Source organism: Anomaloglossus baeobatrachus, chromosome 3 (assembly GCF_048569485.1).
Source record: "Anomaloglossus baeobatrachus isolate aAnoBae1 chromosome 3, aAnoBae1.hap1, whole genome shotgun sequence".
Lineage (NCBI taxonomy): Eukaryota > Metazoa > Chordata > Amphibia > Anura > Aromobatidae > Anomaloglossus > Anomaloglossus baeobatrachus.
The window spans coordinates 466,571,774-466,595,200 of record NC_134355.1 but is presented as its reverse complement, the minus strand read 5'-3'; the positions used below and the strand labels follow the sequence as shown (position 1 = coordinate 466,595,200).

Here is a 23,427-nt window from a genome sequence, read left to right as displayed (position 1 = left end):
AAAGCAGCCTTAGCTGTGTAACTGGCAGTCAGTGTGCAGCACATTAGGGGGGCCGGCTGCAGTGTGGAAGACTTTAACCCATAGAGTGCTGGAGGGTCTTGAGTGTGTGCCTTGAAAAACGGGCCCTGCAGATTTTTCCTGACACATGAAAACAAATAAGTGACACATATTGAAGTCCCCACGCTGCACAGGCCTGCATCATCCTGCTAATTACACCCTGAGTGCTGTGCTGCCCTGGGACTCCCTTCATTCTTATTATCCACCATATAAGTGGCTGTTTTCCGTCTCTCTGGACGTGGTGAGGAAGTGGAGACAGACATATTACTAAATATACATTATAAAGGCACAGATTCAGATGCACGGGGGTACGATAAGAGAGGGGTGCAGAATCAGCAAATCCCCAGTGTATCAATATGAGTCCCCCTAAACAAAGTGGAGCTATTGACAAACTTAAGGAGTTCGCAAGGGGTGGTCAGGCAGATGCCCCTAAAGCCAAGAGAAATGCCACCCCAAAAGGTCAGGCACTATTGGATGACGGGTCAGAGGATAAAGATGATTTAACCCTGAGACAGGTGTATGAACAGCTTCTACAAGCAATTTCTACAAGCAACAGCTCCCTCACAGGGAAAATTGAGCAGGTACATTCAGAGGTGGGCCTCCTGTGTCAGGACATGCAATCCTTGAGGGCCCGAACAGCGGAAGTCGAGACGCGAGTGTCTGAACTTGAGGATCAAACTGTAACACTCAAAACAAAAATGACCACAATGGCCGGATCGGCAAATGCATGGCGCCAGAAAGCAGACGATCTGGAGAACCGCATGCGTTGAAACAATATACGAATCATAGGACTGCCAGAGCGCTCGGAAGGTCAGCATTCGGAACAATTCCTGGAGGAGTGGCTGAAATGTAATCTCGGAGATGAGTTCTCCTCGACCTTTGCGGTGGAGAGGGCGCACAGAGTTCCAACAAGGCCTCCTATTCCAGGCGCGCCACCACGTCCCTTTCTAGCAAACATGCTCAACTACAGAGATAGAGACACAGCACTCCGTCTGGCCCGACAGAAGAGCCCACTCAAGTTCAATAATGCTGCGCTCTCAATCTTTCCGGACTTTTCGGTGGACCTCCAGAAACAGAGGGCCCACTTCATGGAGGTGAAGAAGAAATTAAGGGAGCGGAACATCATCTACTCTATGCTGTACCCTGCCCGGCTCCGCATAGTGCATGAAGGGTCGCCTCTGTTTTTTACTACACCTGCTGAGGCTGAGGACTGGCTACAGGTACACCCGAAACCTAAGGGGCAGAAGCCATGAGATTACTTTAATAAGTGACATTTTCTGTGCCCCCTGGCGACCCTCTTCTTCCATGGTTGCTTGAAGCCCCCTTTGGAGACAGATGGGACTTCCCCGTGCCTCGAGTGATGGAGGAATTGGCCAGGAATTGGTTCTTGTGAAATGGGAGCCCTATCTTGTGCACCCTTATACCACACCTATACCAGGACACTGTATTCAGTGGTGGTATCCCCATTGATGTTTGAAATGTTTTACAGGACTTATCGGAAAGGTCCTGAAGTTCGATATTGGTTCTTTATGTTTACAGCTGCAATTGCATTAACTTTATTTCTTTGCAGGGACAGGCTTATTACTGTTGGAGGGTTAACCACACTTAATTGCAGGGCAGAAAGCGTCTTATACCTGGGATCCTGGTTCTATAAAAAGATCTATGTGATATGGGGTCAGAGCTAATATTTTTGACCTGGAATGTCAGAGGCCTTAAATCGCCCAAAAAACGTATTAAGGTATTCTCCCAAATTAAGCAAGTCAAGGCCCAACTGGTGGTACTGGTAGAGACTCACCTCACACGGGACACAGCCAGACTAGTAAACAAACCGTGGGTACAATGGTCGGCACATGCGTTCCACACCAGCTACTCCAGGGGTGTCTCTCTATTGGTCCATAGACATATCCGTTGGGAAGTTAAGGTGGTGAGGCGTGACCCGGAGGGGCGATTTGTGTTTATATATGCGTCTATAAACTCTAGAGATTATGTGCTGTTATGTATTTACAACCCCCCCGCCAGCTCACATCTCCATTCTTAAACAAGCAATGAGCTTTGCCCTCAATTATCCAGATGCGTATGTGTTATGTATGGGGGATTTCTTTGTCGCTCCATTGGGAGACCCAGACAATTGGGTGTATAGGCTATGCCTCCGGAGGCCGCACAAAGTATTACACTTAAGTGTTAAGCCCCTCCCCTTCTGCCTATACACCCCCCCTGCTCCCACGGGCTCCTCAGTTTTTTGCTTTGTGGTTCCTGCAGGGGGTTTGTCATATCGTTCCTCCTTACAAGCGGCCGTTAGAACCCTGGGATCTGAACAGGGTGCTGCTGGTTCTTCAGAAACCACCATTCGAGCCAATGAGAGATATTTCTCTCTCACGCCTTTCGCAGAAAGTGGTTTTTCTAGTAGCAGTCACTTCACTTCGGAGAGTGTCTGAGCTAGCAGCGCTGTCATGCAAAGCCCCTTTCCTGGTTTTTCACCAGGACAAGGTGGTTCTGCGTCCGGTTCCGGAATTTCTCCCTAAGGTGGTATCCCCCTTTCATCTCAATCAGGATATCTCCTTACCTTCTTTTTGTCCTCATCCAGTTCACCAATGTGAAAAGGATTTGCACTTGTTAGATCTGGTGAGAGCACTCAGACTCTACATTTCTCGTACGGCGCCCCTGCGCCGCTCGGATGCACTCTTTGTCCTTGTCGCTGGCCAGCGTAAAGGGTCACAGGCTTCCAAATCAACCTTGGCTCGGTGGATCAAGGAGCCAATTCTCGAAGCCTACCGTTCGGCTGGGCTTCCGGTTCCCTCAGGGCTGAAGGCCCATTCTACCAGAGCCGTGGGCGCGTCCTGGGCTTTGAGGCACCAGGCTACGGCTCAGCAGGTGTGTCAGGCGGCTACCTGGTCGAGCCTGCACACTTTCACGAAACACTATCAGGTGCATACCTATGCTTCGGCGGATGCCAGCCTAGGTAGACGAGTCCTTCAGGCGGCGGTTGCCCACCTGTAGGAAGAGGCCGTTTTACGGCTCTCTTACAAGGTATTATTTTACCCACCCAGGGACTGCTTTTGGACGTCCCAATTGTCTGGGTCTCCCAATGGAGCGACAAAGAAGAAGGGAATTTTGTTTACTTACCGTAAATTCCTTTTCTTCTAGCTCCAATTGGGAGACCCAGCGCCCGCCCCTGTTTTTTTGTGTACACATGTTGTTCATGTTGAATGGTTTCAGTTCTCCGATATTCCTTCGGATTGAAGTTACTTTAAACCAGTTTTTAATTCTTTTTCCTCCTTCTTGCTTTTGCACCAAAACTGAGGAGCCCGTGGGAGCACGGGGGGTGTATAGGCAGAAAGGGAGGGGCTTTACACTTTTAGTGTAATACTTTGTGCGGCCTCCGGAGGCATAGCCTATACACCCAATTGTCTGGGTCTCCCAATTGGAGCTAGAAGAAAAGGAATTTACGGTAAGTAAACAAAATTCCCTTCTTTAATCTTGTGATGAATGAGGAGCAGGACAGGTTTCGGATGGATGGAGGGGGACAACATTCGGCCACACACTTGACTGATTTGCAGCAATGCGCGGAGGGAGGTGGGTGGATTGACCTTTGGCGACTCCGGCATCCTAACACCCGAGAATATACATGTCATTCTTCTACTAGACGCACGCTGTCCCGACTAGATTATATTTTTGGGTCGAGCAATATCGCAACCTGGGTGGATGACGTGGTACACGGGGTCAGGGGCATATCAGATCACAGCCCAGTGATTCTTACTATGAAGACTAACCAAGGTGTTGGTAAACCCTTTTGGAGGTTAAACCCCTTTTGGCTGAAACTAATAGATCAAAGTGATAGAACTCTGTCCCAAATAGAGGATTTCCTGGAAGCACACCCTAAACCCTGGAATATTAACTTGGTGTGGGACACTCTTAAAGCCTACCTTAGAGGGTGTTTGTCTTCAACCATAACATATCTTAAAAGAGTGACTAAAACTGAGGATGATATAGTAGAGGGGAGACTTAGGGACTTAGAGGCAATATATATATCGGCCCCAACCGATGGAAATAGAGCGGCCTGGATGCAATCATATAGGTTATATATGCAGCACTCTGAGACCAAGTCCAAACGCAAATTGTTCTTTACCCGACAATCATATTTGGAGCTTGGAAATCAATCCAGTAAATTATTGGCATATATGGTTAGGCAACACAACACTTCAAATACAATATTGGGTATACGGAGGATGGATGGCTCAATAGCTACATCCCCTGAGGATATTTTAGAGTGCTTTTGTGAATACTATAAAACCCTATACACATCTAGAGATCCTTATGGAGTTCAAAGTTGCGTGACATATTTGTCGGATTTGGAGTTTCCCACTTTGAGTGAATCACAACGGGAGTCTCTGGAGGCGGACATCACACTGGATGAAGTGATTACTGCCATCTCGGATATGGCTAGGGGGAAATCTCCGGGTCCAGATGGCCTTCCCATAGAATTCTATAGTAAATATTGTGACATATTGGCCCCGATTCTTTTAGAGGTTTTCTCACATTTTTCAGCCGGCGACTCCCTCTACCTGCTTCCTTGTACGAAGCACATATAGTTGTGCTGAGGAAGGAGGGTAAAGACCCACTAGACTGCCGTTCATACCGTCCTATATCCCTAGTTAACATGGATTACAAGATCTTTACCAAAATACTGGCGTCCATGCTTAATTCAGTCATATTGAGTATAGTTCACCCAGATCAAACCGGATTTATGCCTGGGAAAAACACCTCTATAAATATAAGACGGGTCCAGTCCATAGTGCAATATAGCACACTGGTCCAAGAGAACGAGTGGGCCTTGGCCTCGCTGGACGCGGCCAAGGCATTTGACTCTGTAGAATGGCCATTTTTATTTGCCTTCCTCCAGAGATTCGCTTTTGGGCCTAAATTCAGTAACTGGATTCATATGTTGTATAGGTCCCCGACAGCCAGGATACTAGTCAATGGTGCTATGTCTACACCCTTCGCATTGAATCGGGGCACAAGACAGGGATGCCCTCTGTCTCCAGCATTGTTTGCACTAGTTATTGAAGCTTTGGCAATTAGAATCCGCTCTCATCCACAGATCACTGGAATCACTATAGCCGACCGAACAGATCAAATAGGATTGTATGCGGATGAGATGGTTGTCTTCTTAGATCGAGTGCAAGAGACACTACCGGTGGTTATAGATACTATAGATACATTTGGGGAGTTTTCGGGACTACGCATCAACTGAGATAAGTCGGCTTTGATGCCATTAATGCATGGGTCTGGAATTTCAATGGAGGGGAGGTCACCTTTGCAAGTGGTAACTAGCTTTAAATACCTGGGAATACACATACAGAAAGACCATACACTAGACCTGGAGACGAGTATAACACCACTTCTGGAGCACGTTAAACTTAAATATAACTTGTGGAGCAAGCTACCCCTGTCAGTGGTTGGCAGAATAAATTTAATCAAAATGATATTACTTCCAAAGCTTAGTTATACACTACAACATAGTGCAGTATCAGTACCCAAATCCTTCTTCTCAATGTTGAACTCTCTTACTACTTCTTTCATATGGGGGAAATCCAGACCCAAACTTCGGTTATCCATTTTACAGAGATCCAAAAGACTGGGAGGGATGGCTCTGCCGGAGTTCTTCCTCTACTACCTCGCGGGACAGCTTAGGGCACTAGAGACTTGGATGCCTGGATGTCAGCTGCCAAACTCTGAGAGTCACTTGGCACACGCGGCTGGGACTGATTGTTTAGTGGGTTTTCTCGAATCAGAAGGACTGAAAACACCACGGCAATTACCCCTCCTCAGGTTGGCAAGATTAGTCTGGCGACAAGCCAAGAGAGTGGTACACTTCGAAGGGGTGGTAGCGGAACTCCCATTATGGGGGAATAGCTACTTCCATACTCTGAGAGATCACCCCTCGGCACAATTCTGGGCCACTCACAACGTCGGTGCATTAGGTGATCTTTTTGTCCCGGGAACCACAACCTTCAAGTCCTTTGAACAAGTCCAGATTGAATATAATGTTCCAAGATCACAGTTTTTTAGATACCTGCAGATTCGCACAGCGATTCAATCCCACATACAGAAAATTGGAGTGAGGAAATTGATATCATCACTTCCTATGATAGGTATTCTAAAATCACAAGGACCTTGAGGCCTCATCTCAGCTATATATACTTACCTGTTGTTGGTGGGGGTGGAGTCGGACCCCTTGCCAGCCCAGGATAGATGGAAATCTCGAATTCCCTCTCTACAGGGAGAGGAATGGGAAGAGATATTGGAATCTCCGACTGCGGTATCCCCTTCAGTTAATAATAAGTTGATTCAATGCTACATTGTCCACCAGGCATACCTTACTCCAACTCAATTATTTAGTATGGGCCGTTCTCGTACATCGGAGTGCCCGAGGTGTCATCTCTCAGGGGCAAATTTCATACATATGATCTGGAGCTGTCCCAATATATCTTCGTACTGGCGGGGAGTGACATCTCTGCTGACATCGATTGTTTCGATTCCTGTTTTGTGTGACCCTTTGATATGCCTGTTTGGGGTGGTGGAGGAAGAGTCCTGGGATCATTGCATGACAATATTCCTCAGAGAGGCATTGTTTCTGGCTAGGAAATTAATAGGTCTGAGGTGGATGGGAGATTCGAATCCAACTGTGCGGTCCTGGGTTAAACTAGTCAATGCAACCATAGTCTATGAGCGGGTGGTATATTATAATAGGGGGTGCCCGGGAAAATTTAACAAAATCTGGGGTTTGTGGAATTCTTCTCCAGACACACTTGCGGAGGTTTGAGGGAGATTATGCGGATAATGGTGGTTCCCGCTAGATGTTGGGATATGAAACACTGTCCAATGGTATATTGAGGTATAATAATGCAATGTGGCTGTTGTTGTTCTTTCTTTCTTCCTTTTTGTATTCCTCTTTCTATCTTGTTTTCAAAATATGGTCATGCTGATAGTTAGAGCTGTTCTTATGCTCAATATAAAATTAGATATATATGCAAATGATAAGAAGTATGGATAATAACATTGTTCTATCTTAACTGCTAAAGATATTATGGACTTTATATGACTGTTTATTGTTATATTTAAATATTACTATCTATATACTGAGCTATCTTTATATGGCAAATGTCAGTTGTACCATGTTTGAAATTGTTAATAAAACGAAGTAAAAAAAAGAAAAAAAAGTAAGAATGAAGCAAGCGCCTCATACTTAAGAAGGCTCCGGCGTAGTTGTAACTGCTCCCGCGGCCGCCCAATCATTTACTGGGCTGCTCATCTTTGCTCATCCATATGCACTGCTTTCCCAGCCCCGAGGCCGCCCTGGCATCTGTGATTGGTTGCAGTCAGACGCGCCCCCAATCTGTGGGACAACGTCGCACTGCAAGCAGTCACAGACCCTGTCTGCAGGTCAGTATCGTGGTGTAAAAATAAATAAATAAAAGAACTGGGTCCCCCGATATAATAATACCCAGCACAGATAAAGCCTACCACGACAGTCTGCAGCCCCCAGCTGTGCGCTTATCTTGGCTGTGTATCAAAATAAGAGGAACCGCATGCGGTTTATCTATTTTTTTTTTTAATTATTATTATTTAAATTTTTTTTTTTTTAAACTGTGTGGTTTCCCCCCCAATTTTGATATCCAGCCATGATAAAGCCCAACAGCCAGGGGCTGTTATTTTCAGGCTGGGGAGTTTCATACTTATTGGGCCCCCCAGCCTAAAAATAGCAGCCTGCAGCCACCCAGGATTGTCACATCTATTAGATGGGGGTTGGTATTCTCAAACCAGGGGTCTCCCCAGTCTGAGAATACCAGCTGTCGGGTTTAATCAGGGCTAAGTATCAAAATTGGTGGGGGCCGTCCGCTTTTTTTTTTTGTTTTTTTTTTTTTATAAATTATTTAAATAATAAAAAAAAAAGCCACATACGGTTCCTCTTATTTTGATACACAACCAAGATAAGCGCACGGCTGGAGCCTGCAGCCTGTAGTCATATGCTTTATCTGTACTCTGTACTGGGTATCATAATATGGGGGGAACCTATGCAAAATTTTTTATTTATTTTTATATCACAATAGACGTAGAGAGTGCCTGTGATTGGTTTCAGTCAGCTGACACACTGCAACTCAGTGTGGGGACGCGTCTGACTGCAACCAATCACAGGAGCTGGTGGGCAGGTAAAGCAGTGCATATCAATGAAGGTAATGTGCCCTGGAAGTGAATGCGCGACATGGAAGCACTGTACAGCCGCGACTGAGCCTCGGTAAGTACAGCACACTTGCTCCTATCCCCCCTATCCCTTCTACCACTATTTTTATTCGCCGGATTCTGATCCACATAGAATTTAATATGGGGACCGGAATCCGGGCCGGAACCGGATTTTAAAAAACAGATAAAAGGGACCCGCCATTCTCGGTTATGTGCGAGTCCGACCATCACTATTTGTTTATTCGGTTTTACTTCCTTATGCGTTAGAGATACCGGTCTGTGTTTCAGCATTTTCTTCATATGTTATGGTGGAAGGCCTGAGCTTATGCCTCCTGTTCTCCACCCCAGACTTATCACATAATAGCAGGGAAGAGCTTCTATCGGTTTTCATAAAGACAGTCTTTTTTAGCAATACAATGTCGAAGTGCAAAGCATCGTCCTATCCAGGTCCAGAGGAAATCCTAAGTCCATTAAAAGGGACAATCCTTAGGTTCTTCTGGTCACACAAACCATTTTGATGCGCACATCTGTCACCCCCGCATCAGTTCTTTGTTTAATTTTCTTTTTGTACACTTATAGAAAATTATAAAGACTTCATGTATTTATTTTTTTAAATGCAATGGCTGTTTAACGTTGATAAATGCTTTTCTTCTTCTCACAGGTAGAATATGTATTTACAGACAAAACGGGTACATTGACCGAAAATGAAATGCAGTTTAGAGAATGTTCAGTAAATGGCCTGAAATACCAAGAGATCAATGGGAAACTTGTTCCAGAAGGAGTGACGATAGATTATGTTGATGGAGCCTCTACGAGCTTGGTAAGGTGAAAGTGGATTAGAGTATGCAGTCTGCAATATAATCATTAGAAGTAATATGTAAGCCAATTGCCAGCATTTGGTCTGCAATAAAAAGTTTAAAGAGCCATGAGTATGTTAACTGTAGGGTAGGAAAATTACATGACCTCTTCCTTACATAAGACATATTAAAACTCCTCATTTGGGAGGAATGAATGGCCTAGCTGACAACTTCAGCAGTAACGGCCAGAGCTGAGGCCAAGCACGGTCCTTGGTTGTTTAGTCCTCTAGATGCCGCGTTCAACGGGGACCATTAAAAGGTGCCCATAAAAGGTGAAGATGCCAGAAGGTGAGTATATGACGGGAGGGGTCTTAGGTGTAAAGTGCCACTCTATCCCTGGGAAAAAAAGCAACACGCCTGAGTGGTCCTTTGAAATGTTGTGCAATACAGAACTACAATTTTACCTATGACTGGGCTTCACATACACAAAAGCATAGTCTAGCAGTCAGAGTGCAAAGGGGCTCTGCCTCCATTGGGGGTTCCATTTAAATCACGGTTTAGATGACACCCCTAAATAGTGCTCCACATAGACATTAGTATGAATGTGAATCTAGACTTAGATATACTGGACAATTCGTAATGTCTAAAATCTCATGGGCTTAGATATTCTTCCTCACTAATCCAGTACTGCATACAACAGGCTTAAAGGGGTTGTCCGGTTTAAAATAAGTCTGCAGTCACTCTATATGACTGTAGACTAAAGAATCCTTTCAGCACAGACACTGTGCGCTGCGAGGATTCACCGATTTCTGAGCTGGAAACGGCGGTCATGTTACCGCAACTGTGCAATATGCATGTTCCCGGCCAGAACCAGACTGGTGAGCGTGGCCTCTCATTAGGCTAATGCTGATCCTTCTGTTTTCAGGGAGATAAGCCACCTCCAGACTTGTCTCTCATTTAGGAGCATTGGTCATGCACGCGTTCATCTTTATGGGAAAGCCAGCCGAACAATTAGCTGAACTATATAATGTCTATGGTGGGTGCCAAATATAACTGATTACTATTACTACTATACCTGTGTTATTAAAGGGAATCCTTCATCAGGTTTTTGCTACCTCATCTGAGAGCAGCATAATGTACAGACAGAGACCCTGATTCCAGCGATGTGTCATTTACTGAGCTGTTTGCGGTCATCTTGATAAAATCAGTGTTTTTTCTGCAGCAGATCTAGAAGTTATACAGAGCTCATGAATATGCTGGACTACCTGGCTGCATGCCACGTAGTCCTCTAATGATAATCTACTCCTGATTAAACGGTGATTTTTTTTTTTTTGTTTTATCAACACTGCAATAAGCAGCCCAGCAGGTGAAACACCGCTGGAATCAGGATCTCTGCCCCTACGTTATGCTGATGCTATTCTCCGATTAGTTTGCAAAAACCTGGTGACCGATTCTATTTAAGGCATTAGTCACACGGACACAGCAAAAACAAGCCTGTGAGCCGAGACCCTGGTGATAACAACAAGCCTGTGAGCTGTAACCCTACTGATAGCAACAAGGCTGTGAATTGTGAACCTGGTGATAACAACAAGTCTGTGAGCCGTAACCCTACTGATAACAACAAAGCCTTTGAGCCGTGATACAGCTGATAACAAACCTATGAGCCGTGACCCTGGTGATAACAATAAACCTGTGAGCCGTAACTCTACTGATAGCAAGCCTGTGAGCCATGACACTGCTGACAACAAGCCTGTGAGCTGTGACACTGCTGATAACAAACCTGTGAGCCGTGACACTGCTGATAACAATAAGCCTGTGAGCCGTGACACTGCTGATAACAAGCCTATGATCCGTGACACTGCTGATAACAAACCTGTGAGCCGTGACACTGCTGATAACAATAAGCCTGTGAGCCGTGACACTGCTGATAACAAGCCTATGAGCCGTGACACTGCTGATAACAATAAGCCTGTGAGCCGTGACACTGCTGATAACAAGCCTATGATCCGTGACACTGCTAACAAACCTGTGAGCCGTGACCCTGGTGATAACAATAAGCCTGTGAGCCGTGACACTGCTGATAACAAGCCTATGAGCCGTGACACTGCTGATAACAATAAGCCTGTGAGCCGTGACACTGCTGATAACAACAAGCCTGTGAGCCGTGACACTGCTGATAACAATAAGCCTGTGAGCCGTGACACTGCTGATAACAATAAGCCTGTGAGCCGTGACACTGCTGATAACAATAAGCCTGTGAGCCGTGACACTGCTGATAACAATAAGCCTGTGAGCCGTGACACTGCTGATAACAATAAGCCTGTGAGCCGTGACCCTGGTGATAACAATAAGCCTGTGAGCCGTGACCCTGCTGATAACAAACCTGTGAATCGTGACACTGCTGATAACAACAAGCCTGTGAGCCGTGACACTGCTGATAACAACAAGCCTGTGAGCCGTGACACTGCTGATAACAACAAGCCTGTGAGCCGTGACCCTGCTGATAACAAACCTGTGAGCCGTGACACTTCTGATAACAACAAGCCTGTGAGCCGTGACACTGCTGATAACAACAAGCCTGTGAGCCGTGACACTGCTGATAACAACAAGCCTGTGAGCCGTGACACTGCTGATAAGCCTGTGAGCCATGACATTGCTGACAACAAGCCTGGCATCCTGGCCCTGTTAGGCTATGTGCGCACGTTGCGTACAGTTCACTGCAGAAATTTCTGCAGCGATCTGAAGAGCACACGTGCGCTTCTAATCGCTGCAGAAAATGTCCGTAGTGAAGCCGATTCCATGCGCTCTGCCTGCAGCTCCTGCCATAGACAGAGCAGGGGCTGCCGGCAAAGTGCACAGAAGAAGTGACATGTCACTTCTTAGAACGCAGCGCTTTGGCAGCAGCCGAAGCGCTGCGCTCTAAAACGCCACGTGCGCACGGCTCCTGCACAATCTCCATAGGTTGTGCAGGGGACGCAGGACGCATGCAGTTACGCTGCGCTACAAAGCGCAGCGTAACTGCATGTATTTACGCAACGTGCGCAATAGCCTTACACACCGCAGGCTTAGCTGACTATTCTCCAGGATGATTGCTGATATGGGCTGTTTTAGGATAACTTTCTCATGATTATAATGGCTATTTTCTTACATATCCATCGTTAATTTCTTCAGTTTAGTTCTATTTGCTGACTCCATACTGTGACATATCTTAGTATGATGGGGATAGATCCTCTAAGTCCACTCTCATTTTTTCTGCCTGTAGCTTGGCATGTTACATAAATGACGTTGAAGACATAAGGCCCAATTCACTATGTTGTTTTCCCTAGATTTATGGTGTAAAATGCCTCAAAGATGTTCCTGAGTAAGTGGTCTGCACGTCCTAATGAATTAGGCTCATCCTACTCATGGACGCCTCGTCATTAGGACTGGCCTGTAGAATGCCTTTAATGAATAGGGTCCATAGTCTCCTGTGTTACCAGATGTAAGAATAATCCTATTACTGTATGAGACATATAAGTGATCAGCGCTGCAGATGACCGTACGCCGCCCTCATTTCTTCAGAGGCCTATTCCCAGCGTGTTCCCTGGTGCCTGGAGTCAGGCACACGTGGTTATACGACAGTCGGCCATGAGTGCAGGTTTGCCGTCTGCTGTAATTCGCTGGCTTTGGTCTTACTATGCTCCTAAATACAATATTTGTATATATGTACAATATATATGTTTTTTTCCATTTATCAGAGCGTAGAAGAAGAACTTTTCTTCAAAGCAGTCTCCCTATGCCACACGGTACAAATAAGTTATGACCAGCCAGATGGTTGTAGTGATGGGCTCCGATTTTCCAATGGAATATCCTCACAACTAGAGTATTATGCATCCTCCCCTGACGAAAAAGCCTTGGTTGAAGCCTCCAGAAGGTGAGGATCTGTCCTGTCGTCATCAAATTGCTTTTAAAAGTGTTTGGACTTCGTTTATGAATAGTAGGAAGGAATAAAAAAATAAACCATTGAATCCTGTGTCACATGTTGTACTGTAGAGGAGCACATGAGCCTGCAATACAACCCCATGTAACAGAAATAGAGAGACCTCAGATACGGCCACGAAGGCAAAAGGTTTCCTGTATATTTAGTATGAATTTGTTTACAGTCAATGTTTCCTTTTTTTAATGACTTCCTTGATGAGTGCATGTGTAAGCTAGTGATATTAACTCTTGTTGAAAATATTAACTTCATTTTCTTTTTCTCCCCCTTTTGATCCTAGGATGGGTGTTGCATTTTTTGGTCATAATGGAGAAACTATGGAAATCAAAATCCTGGGCAAACTGGAAAGGTAACACTTTTTATATTAAATGGGTAAACAAGTAAGTCCAGAACTATCGATATGAGGGGGAAAAAAGGGGTTAAACGGGATTGTCCAATTCTAGGAAACCACTTCTGAATTACCATATTCCCACAAGTAAATTGATAACCCATACTCCTCTCCTGTGCGACATTGCTGGAATGGTGACAGGGCTCACATCACATTGTAAGGTCACATGAGCCCTACAGACAATCCACGGCCACTGATGGGTCACTTCACTCTCACTTAATTTCTATGAATTTGACATACGGAGGAAGTGAGAGAGCAGCAACAGCCCTCACTTCCTCCTGATGTGCTTTGCATCCAAAGGAAGTGAGTGCAGTGACCTATTAATGGTACTGATTGTCTGCAGGGCTCCTATGACCTTACAATGTCACGTGAGACCCGGCGCTGAGATCTCTGGAACGGTGCCAGCATCTGAGATTAGTGTAGGCTGTTATTTTACATGGTGAAGGGGGATAGAGTGATTGAGAAGGGGATGTCCGAGCTGTGGACAACCCCTTTAATTACATATACCGTATTTTTTGCTTTGTAAGACGCACCTGATTATAAGACGCACCCCCAAATTTGGTGAAGGAGAAGAGAATTTTATATTTTTTTTTTTATGTTAAATGGGGTCAGTCTTATAATGCCAGTGTCTAACAAATCATTTAGGGTATATGTCCCTCATAGCCCCCCCCATCCTAAAATTAGCCCCCTTAATCTGGATATGGCCCCCTTATATTGAATATAGTCCCCTTGTGCTGCCACACTTCCCCCAGTGATGCCACACGTCCCCTATGGCTGGCACACGTCCCCTATGGCTGGCACACGTCCCCTATGGCTGGCACACGTCCCCTATTGCGGGCACAAGCCCCAATTGTGGGCACACGTCCCCCGTCCCCTTGTGCTGCCCATGGCCCCCTATGGATGGCACACGTCCCCCTGTGTTTGATATGGCCCCCATGCTGCTGTCCTTAGTAAAATAAAAAACTCTTGACTTATCTTCTCCAGCGCTGTCCTCCCTCGTGTCTCCCTCCGTGCTGCTGAGCTCCTCTACGTTCTGCTTCTCGGTGCCGGTGATGTGATCGGCACAGCAGAGTGACAACATCTCTGCGTGCCTGATCACAGCGGCAGCCGGAAGACCGGGGAGACACGCGGGAGGTAAGTAAAGAGTTTTATATTTTACTATGGGCAGCAGCATGGGGGCCATATCTAACACAGGGGGGCCATATCTAACACAGGGGGGCATGTGCCATCAAAGGGGGGCACAGGCACATATAATATGCGCCGCTCCCCCAGCCCATCACCGCGGTTCAGTTTCAGCACCACGGTGATGGACAGCGGCAGTATATTATATGAGCAGGAGATCTCCTGCTGCCTCCTGCAGCCTTCACCAGCCTCCACCCGCCTGCCTTAGCCTCCAGCACCGCTCCAGAGCTGCCCCCACCTCCCCTGGGCTTTGCAGTATATAAACCGTATATTCGGATTATAAGACGCACCCCCTACTTTCCCCCGAAATTTGGGGGAACAAAAGTGCGTCTTATAAAGCGAAAAATACGGTAGCTGTTTCAGGTATTTTTCTTTTCCTGGTTTAATACTCCCAATGTTGCCATAACGCTGCAGATTGTAATTGAATCATATCTTCTCAATAACTACAAATGTTTGGACCTTGTTCCTTATCCTGTAAACTTGTTTTACTTTTTACACTTTGAATTAACTCTTTCCGTCACCACAGTATATTCTTACAGTATTGTGGGATCCTAGTGATCGGTCTGTGCCATCCACAGTGGGTATCAGTTATAACATACAGCTGACACCCTGATGTGAGGTTGGGATTTATTTACGGCAGCATTTACACTATTATGCTGCCTGTTCATGATTGTATAAGCTGAAAAATAAGGAGCGCTGATAGTGTAATACCAACAGATCAGTGAGGTAGATCAGGAAAAATACACTCACCTGAAATGGTTGTGACAGTCACAACCACTGATAGAGCATAGGATGATGGCGTCTGCTGCAGCCCCACGTGGATGTGCATACAAATCAGAGTGAAGAGGGGGTTAATGCCGCGCATCAGCCAAAATGAAGATGTAGCACGTTGATGTTATAAACGTATTCTTTCTTTGTCGCTCCATTGGGAGACCCAGACAATTGGGTTGTATAGCTATGCCTCCGGAGGCCACACAAAGCATTACACTAAAAGTGTAAAGCCCCTCCCCTTCTGCCTATACACCCCCCATGCTCACGGGCTCCTCAGTTTTCTTGCTTTGTGCGAAGGAGGCAGACATCCATGCATAGCTCCACTGCTTGGTCAGCAGCAGCTGCTGACTAGGTCGGATGGAAGAAAAGAGGGCCCATAACAGGGCCCCCAGCATGCTCCCTTCTCACCCCACTCTTGTCGGCGGTGTTGTTAAGGTTGAGGTGCCCATTGCGGGTACACAGGCAGGAGCCACATGCTGTTTTCCTTCCCTATCCCTTAATGGGCTCTGGGTGAAGTGGGTTCCGGATCGGTCTCCAGGCACTGGGACCGTGCTCCCTCCGCAGCCCCTGGGAATCTGCAGGATAGGAGCTGGATATCGTCAGGGACAAAGCCCTGCTACTATGAGGTACTCTGTGTCTCCGTGGGGACCGCGCATGGAGCGCTGGTCCCATACACATTACAGCACTGCTGGGTGTGTTAGTGCGCCGGGCATGGAGCGCTTGTGCCAGACACTTTCCAGCTCTGCAGGGTGTGTTAGTGCGCCGGACATAAACGTTAGTGCCATACACTTTCCAGCACTGCTGGAGGTGTTAGTGCGCCGGGGGACTACGCGTGGCCGCGCTTATTGCCGGCCGCGCTTATAACTTTAGTCCCCGGCTTCTGCGGCCTAGTGTCGTTCTTTCCCGCCCACAGGCCTGCCAGTCAGGGGAGGGGCGGGACGCTGCACGGATCGTCAGCAGAGGGCTGGAGCATACATTAGTATCCTCCTCCCTCCTTACTCAGTACAGTGGGGCGCTGGATTCCCGCACTTTTCTTGGGCACGCCCACGGTCTCCTCCTCCTCACTGAACGCCGGCAGCCATTCCTGTCAGCGATTCAGACGCTGAGGAGGAGAGGCAACACAGGGAGACCCAGGCAGGGAATCTGGCGACCACACAACCGCTCTGAGCGGTCGGTAAGCAGCACCTGTGGTGCTGGCCCCACTGAGTACCGAAGTGTGTATATATATATATATATAGGCTTTAGGCTATACATTGCACTGTGCGGTCGCTCTGTTGATTTTTGGCTATATACCCTCCTGGTTGTTCTCAGAGGAGACAACATGTCATCTGCAAAAAGCAAGGGTGCCACAGCACAGACGTATTTTGCAACCTGTACCTCATGTACAGCTGTACTACCGGCAGGGTCCACTGACCCTCATTGTGTGCAATGCTCGGCCCCGGTGGCGCTTACTCAGCCGGAGCCTCTGCTACAAGTGGCCCAGGTGGATCCACCTGCTACCACTGTCCAGGTGACAGGGACGGAGTTTGCATCCTTTGCTGACAAGCTGTCTGACACTATGGATAAATGGTCTGCTAAAATACTGGAAGCTTTGCAGTCCAGACCGGTGATTCAGTTCCCGGGCTTTATCCAATCCTTGACCCCTGGTCCCCCTCAATTGGAACAGCAATGTGCCCCGGGGGTAACCCACAGGTCCCAGGGTGAGGTCTCTGACACGGACCGCAGTCCCAGGCCGCCCAAGCGGGGTCGCTGGGAAATTCCCTCCACTTCATCACACTGTACAGGGTCCCAGCAGGGGGACTCTCTGGAGGATGAAGCGGAGGTCTCAGATCAAGATTCTGATACTGAAGCCGCTCTCAACCTAGATACACCTGAAGGTGACGCAGTAGTGAATGACCTTATAGCGACCATCAATCAGGTGTTGGATATTTCTCCCCCAGCTCCTCCAATTGAGGAGTCTGCTTCTCAGGAGAAATTCCGTTTCAGGTTTCCAAAGCGTACATTAAATATGTTTCTGGATCACTCTGACTTCAGAGAGGCAATCCAGAAAAACCGGGACTGTCCAGACAAGCGTTTTTCCAAGCGCCTTAAGGACACACGTTATCCCTTCCCCCCGAGGTTGTCAAGGGCTGGACTCAGTGTCCTAAGGTGGATCCTCCAATCTCCAGACTGGCGGCTAGATCCATAGTTGCAGTGGAAGACGGGGCTTCACTCAAAGATGCCACTGACAGACAGATGGAGCTATGGTTGAAATCCATCTATGAAGCTATCGGCGCGTCTTTTGCACCAGCATTCGCAGCCGTATGGGCGCTCCAAGCTATCTCAGCTTGTCAGGCGCAGATTCATGCGGTAACACGTACATCTGCCCCACAAGTGGTGTCCTTAACCAATCAGGCGTCGGCGTTTGCGTCCTACGCCATTAATGCTATCCTCGACTCTGCGAGCCGTACGGCGGTGGCATCCGCCAACTCGGTGGTACTCCGCAGGGCCATGTGGCTACGTGAATGGAAGGCAGACTCTGCTTCCAAAAAGTTCTTAACCGGTTTGCCATTGGCTGGCGACCGCTTGTTTGGTGAGCGATTGGATGAAATCATTAAACAATCCAAGGGAAAGGATTCATCCTTACCCCAGTCCAAACCAAACAGACCTCAACCACGGAAGGTACAATCGAGGTTTCGGTCCTTTCGGACCGCGGGCAGATCTCAATTTTCCTCGTCCAAAAGGCCTCAGAAAGATCAGAGGAACTCAGATGCATGGCGGTCTAAGTCACGTCCTAAAAAGACCGCCGGAGGCACCGCTCCCAAAGCGGCCTCCTCATGACTTTCGGCCTCTTCAAACCGCATCCTCGGTCGGTGGCAGGCTCTCCCGCTTTTGCGACATCTGGCTGCCACAAGTAAAAGACCGATGGGTGAGAGACATCCTATCTCACGGTTACAGGATAGAGTTCAACTCTCGTCCTCCGACTCGTTTCTTCAGAACATCTCCACCCCCCGACAGAGCCGAGGCTCTTATGCAGGCGGTGGGCACCCTGAAGGCGGAAGGAGTGGTGATCCCGGTTCCTCTTCAGCAACGGGGTCACGGTTTTTACTCCAACTTGTTCGTGGTGCCAAAAAAGGACGGATCCTTCCGTCCCGTTCTGGACCTAAAGCTGCTCAACAAGCATGTGAAAACCAGGCGGTTCCGGATGGAATCGCTTCGCTCCGTCATCGCCTCCATGTCCCAAGGAGATTTCCTGGCATCAATAGACATCAAAGATGCTTATCTCCACGTACCGATTGCGCCAGAGCATCAGCGCTTCCTGCGCTTCGCCATAGGGGACGAACACCTTCAGTTCGTGGCACTACCTTTTGGCCTGGCAACAGCCCCACGGGTCTTCACCAAGGTCATGGCAACAGTGGTGGCAATCCTACACTCTCAGGGACACTCGGTGATCCCTTACTTAGACGATCTACTTGTCAAGGCACCCTCTCAAGGGGCATGCCAACACAGCCTGAACATTGCTCTGGAAACTCTCCAGAGTTTCGGGTGGATCATCAATTTTCCAAAGTCAAATCTGACACCGGCCCAATCACTGACATATCTTGGCATGGAGTTTCATACTCTCTCAGCGATAGTGAAGCTTCCGCTGAACAAACAGCGTTCACTACAGACAGGGGTGCAATCTCTCCTTCATGGTCAGTCACACCCCCTGAGGCGCCTCATGCACTTCCTAGGGAAGATGGTGGCAGCAATGGAGGCAGTTCCTTTTGCGCAGTTTCATCTGCGCCCACTTCAATGGGACATTCTCCGCAAATGGGACAGGAAGTAGACGTCCCTCGACAGGAACGTCTCCCTTTCTCGGGCAGCCAAAGCTTCCCTTCAGTGGTGGCTTCTTCCCACTTCTCTGTCGAAGGGGAAATCCTTCCTGCCCCCATCCTGGGCTGTGGTCACGACGGACGCGAGCCTGTCAGGGTGGGGAGCGGTCTTTCTCCACCACAGGGCTCAGGGGACTTGGACTCAGACAGAGTCCTCCCTTCAGATCAATGTTCTGGAGATAAGGGCAGTGTATCTTGCCCTAAAAGCATTCCAGCCGTGGCTGGAAGGCAAACAGATCCGAATTCAGTCGGACAACTCCACAGCGGTGGCATACATCAACCACCAAGGCGGTACACGCAGTCGGCAAGCCTTCCAGGAGGTCCGGCGGATTCTGCTATGGGTGGAAGCCACAGCCTCCACCATATCCGCAGTTCACATACCGGGCGTAGAAAACTGGGAAGCAGATTTTCTCAGTCGCCAGGGCATGGACGCAGGGGAATGGTCCCTTTACCCGGACGTGTTTCAGGAGATCTGTTGCCGCTGGGGCATGCCGGACGTCGACCTAATGGCGTCCCGGCACAACAACAAGGTCCCGATGTTCATGGCACGGTCTCAAGATCACAGAGCTCTGGCGGCAGAGGCCTTAGTTCAGGATTGGTCGCAGTTTCAACTCCCTTATGTGTTTCCTCCTCTGGCACTGTTGCCCAGAGTGTTAAGCAAGATCAGGGCCGACTGCCGTCGCGCCATCCTCGTCGCTCCAGACTGGCCGAGGAGGTCGTGGTACCCGGATCTGTGGCATCTCACGGTCGGCCAACCGTGGGCACTCCCAGACCGACCAGACTTGCTGTCTCAAGGGCCGTTTTTCCATCTGAATTCTGTAGCCCTGAACCTGACTGTGTGGCCATTGAGTCCTGGATCCTAGCGTCTTCAGGTTTATCTCAAGAGGTCATTGCCACCATGAGACAGGCTAGGAAACCAACGTCCGCCAAGATATACCACAGGACTTGGAAAATTCTCCTGTCGTGGTGCTCTGCTCAGGGCGTTTGTCCCTGGCCGTTTACCTTGCCCACTTTTCTGTCCTTTCTTCAATCCGGATTAGAAAAGGGTTTGTCACTAGGCTCCCTTAAGGGACAAGTCTCTGCGCTCTCTGTCTTTTTTCAGAAGCGCCTAGCCAGACTTCCACAGGTACGCACGTTCCTGCAGGGGGTTTGTCACATCGTACCTCCTTACAGGCGTCCGTTAGAAGCCTGGGATCTGAACAGGGTGCTTATGGTTCTTCAGAAACCACCGTTCGAGCCAATGAGGGATATCTCTCTCTCGCGCCTTTCACAGAAGGTGGTCTTCCTAGTGGCAGTCACATCACTTCGGAGAGTGTCTGAGCTAGCAGCGCTGTCATGCAAAGCCCCCTTCCTGGTGTTTCACCAGGACAAGGTGGTTCTGCGTCCGGTTCCGGAATTTCTCCCTAAGGTGGTATCCCCCTTTCATCTCAATCAGGATATCTCCTTACCCTCTTTTTGTCCTCATCCAGTTCACCAATGTGAAAAGGATTTGCACTTGTTAGATCTGGTGAGAGCACTCAGATTCTACATTTCTCGTACGGTGCCCCTGCGCCGCTCGGATGCACTCTTTGTCCGTGTCGCTGGCCAGCGTAAAGGGACACAAGCTTCCAAATCAACCTTGGCTCGGTGGATCAAGGAACCAATTCTCGAGGCTTATCGTTCCTCCGGGCTTCCGGTTCCCTCAGGGCTGAAGGCCCATTCTACCAGGGCCGTGGGAGCGTCCTGGGCTTTGCGGCACCAGGCTACGGCTCAGCAGGTGTGTCAGGCGGCTACCTGGTCGAGCCTGCACACTTTCACGAAACACTATCAGGTGCATACCTATGCTTCGGCAGATGCCAGCCTAGGTAGGCGAGTCCTTCAGGCGGCGGTTGCCCACCTGTAGGACGGAGCCGGTTACGGCTCTATTATGAGGTATTATTTACCCACCCAGGGACTGCTTTTGGACGTCCCAATTGTCTGGGTCTCCCAATGGAGCGACAAAGAAGAAGGGAATTTTGTTTACTTACCGTAAATTCCTTTTCTTCTAGCTCCAATTGGGAGACCCAGCACCCGCCCCTGTTTTTTTGTATACACATGTTGTTCATGTTGAATGGTTTCAGTTCTCCGATATTCCTTCGGATTGAATTTACTTTAAACCAATTATAATTTTTTCCTCCTTCTTGCTTTTGCACCAAAACTGAGGAGCCCGTGAGCACGGCGGGTGTATAGGCAGAAGGGGAGGGGCTTTACACTTTTAGTGTAATGCTTTGTGTGGCCTCCGGAGGCATAGCTATACAACCCAATTGTCTGGGTCTCCCAATTGGAGCTAGAAGAAAAGGAATTTACGGTAAGTAAACAAAATTCCCTTCTTTATTCCATTGGTCTACGCATTTTGAGGATATACCTCTTCTTCAGGACCAGTGCATCAACATAGTTGATCAACATATCAGCATTGATACTATGTTGATGCACTGGTCCTGAAGAAGAGGTATATCCTCGAAACGCGTAGACCGATGGAATAAAAGAATACGTTTCTAACATCAACTTGCTACATCTTCATTTTGGCTGATGTGCGGCATTGACCCCCTTTTCACTCTGATTTGTATGTTCATGATTGTTAGACAGACCAATATGATGAAAGCGAGTCTGCAATGTGCACCGTAGACTCCATTTGTCTCTTTGTTTGAATACAATATTGTAGTAGACTGCTGTTATCTACTACTACTATAGAATTATCCTAGCGGCTTAAGCCCTTACATACTGCAGTCAGTACTATCCCCTCCACCTACATGGTTTTTTATGTTTTTCTATGCATTATTTTATTATGGGAAGAACATAACAAGAATGAAAATAACGAACATCGCCGCATTGTAATGACCTCCTGCTGAAGAATTCCTTTCTGTGCTTTGAACACAATGTAGCCGGTCAGTGAAGCCCTACATGCAGGAGGCAGGACTCGGCCTGTAGCTCCGGACGGTGATGCTATAAGGGGCTATGGCTAATGATCATTACAGTCATGAGTAGGAGTACAGGCAGGGAGAGCAGAAGCCATGCAGGCAGTGCAGGCAAAACAATAATAATAATTAATTAATAATTTTATTCATTTATATAGCGCTATTAATTCCACAGCGCTTTACACACATTGGCAACACTGTCCCCATTGGGGCTCACAATCTAGAGTCGCTATCTGTATGTCTTTGGAGTGTAGGAGGAAACCGGAGTACCCGGAGGAAACCCACACAAACACTGGGAGAACATACAAACTCCTTGTAGATGTTGTCCTTGGTAGGATTTGAACCCAGGACCCCAGCGCTGCAAGACTGCAGTGCTAACCACTGAGCCACCATGTATCAACTAGTGGCTTCATCCAGATGGGATTGTGCTGGCCGTTCCAGAATTCTAGATTACATGATATTTCTTGGATACATTACATAACTGATTGATTGCTCCCCTATATTACACTGCTCCTATGTGGTGCTGGTTTCTGACCTTAAGGAAATCTCAGGACAGTGAATCCCACAAGGGCTCGTTCACATTCCTGTACCAATCGGTCCGAGCATGGACTGCTAAAGCACAGATTGGCCGCAGGAGCCTGGAATGGCTGGAGAGTTCAATGACTGACATGCAAGATCTGCCATTAATAGGAAATGTTATATTTTTTTGTCCTGTCTTTGCATTAAAATGGTAATTTTTTTTTTTTTTTTTTAGGTACAAGCTCCTTCATGTGCTGGAGTTTGATGCAAATCGGCGCAGGATGAGTGTCATCGTTGAGAGTCCTTCTGGTAAGATAAGGGCTGTGCACACCTTTTGATATGGAGAAAATGATTTCACTAATGTCAGTGGTGATCTAGCCTTGGTACACTTATTTTTACTTTGTATTTTGTGTGTCCTCTTCGATCATATTCAGGCCTCCTTTTATTCAGTTTTCAAACTTCATCTAGTTTCCGAATGTGCACATATAGGAAAGTGCCTCCCACCTAAAGATTATGTGAGGTCTGTGTTTAGGAATGCTGCTACCTTTTACTAGCCCTCATGTATCAGCACAACTTAATCACTGTTCTGATTTTTCCTTTTCCAGCTTAAAGGCAACCTGTCACGTGAAAAAACGCCATTAACTTACAGATATAGTTAATCTGCAGGATAATAGCATTTTGAACCTACCAGGCGCCTGGACTTAGAGCC

At 47.7% G+C, this 23,427-nt stretch overlaps 1 protein-coding gene across 7 annotated transcripts in view; it reads left to right on the top strand.

Annotated features, from left to right (window-relative positions):
- Positions 1–23,427, top strand: part of ATP11B (ATPase phospholipid transporting 11B (putative)) — a 269,426-nt gene that overhangs the window by 131,954 nt on the left and 114,045 nt on the right. For all 7 annotated transcript variants that reach the window (XM_075340573.1, XM_075340576.1, XM_075340572.1 and 4 more), the window contains exons 13-16: positions 8,960–9,118; positions 12,833–13,008; positions 13,352–13,420; positions 22,954–23,027. In XM_075340573.1, the coding sequence (XP_075196688.1) occupies positions 8,960–9,118; positions 12,833–13,008; positions 13,352–13,420; positions 22,954–23,027 (478 nt within the window). The remainder of the gene's footprint in view (positions 1–8,959; positions 9,119–12,832; positions 13,009–13,351; positions 13,421–22,953; positions 23,028–23,427) is intronic.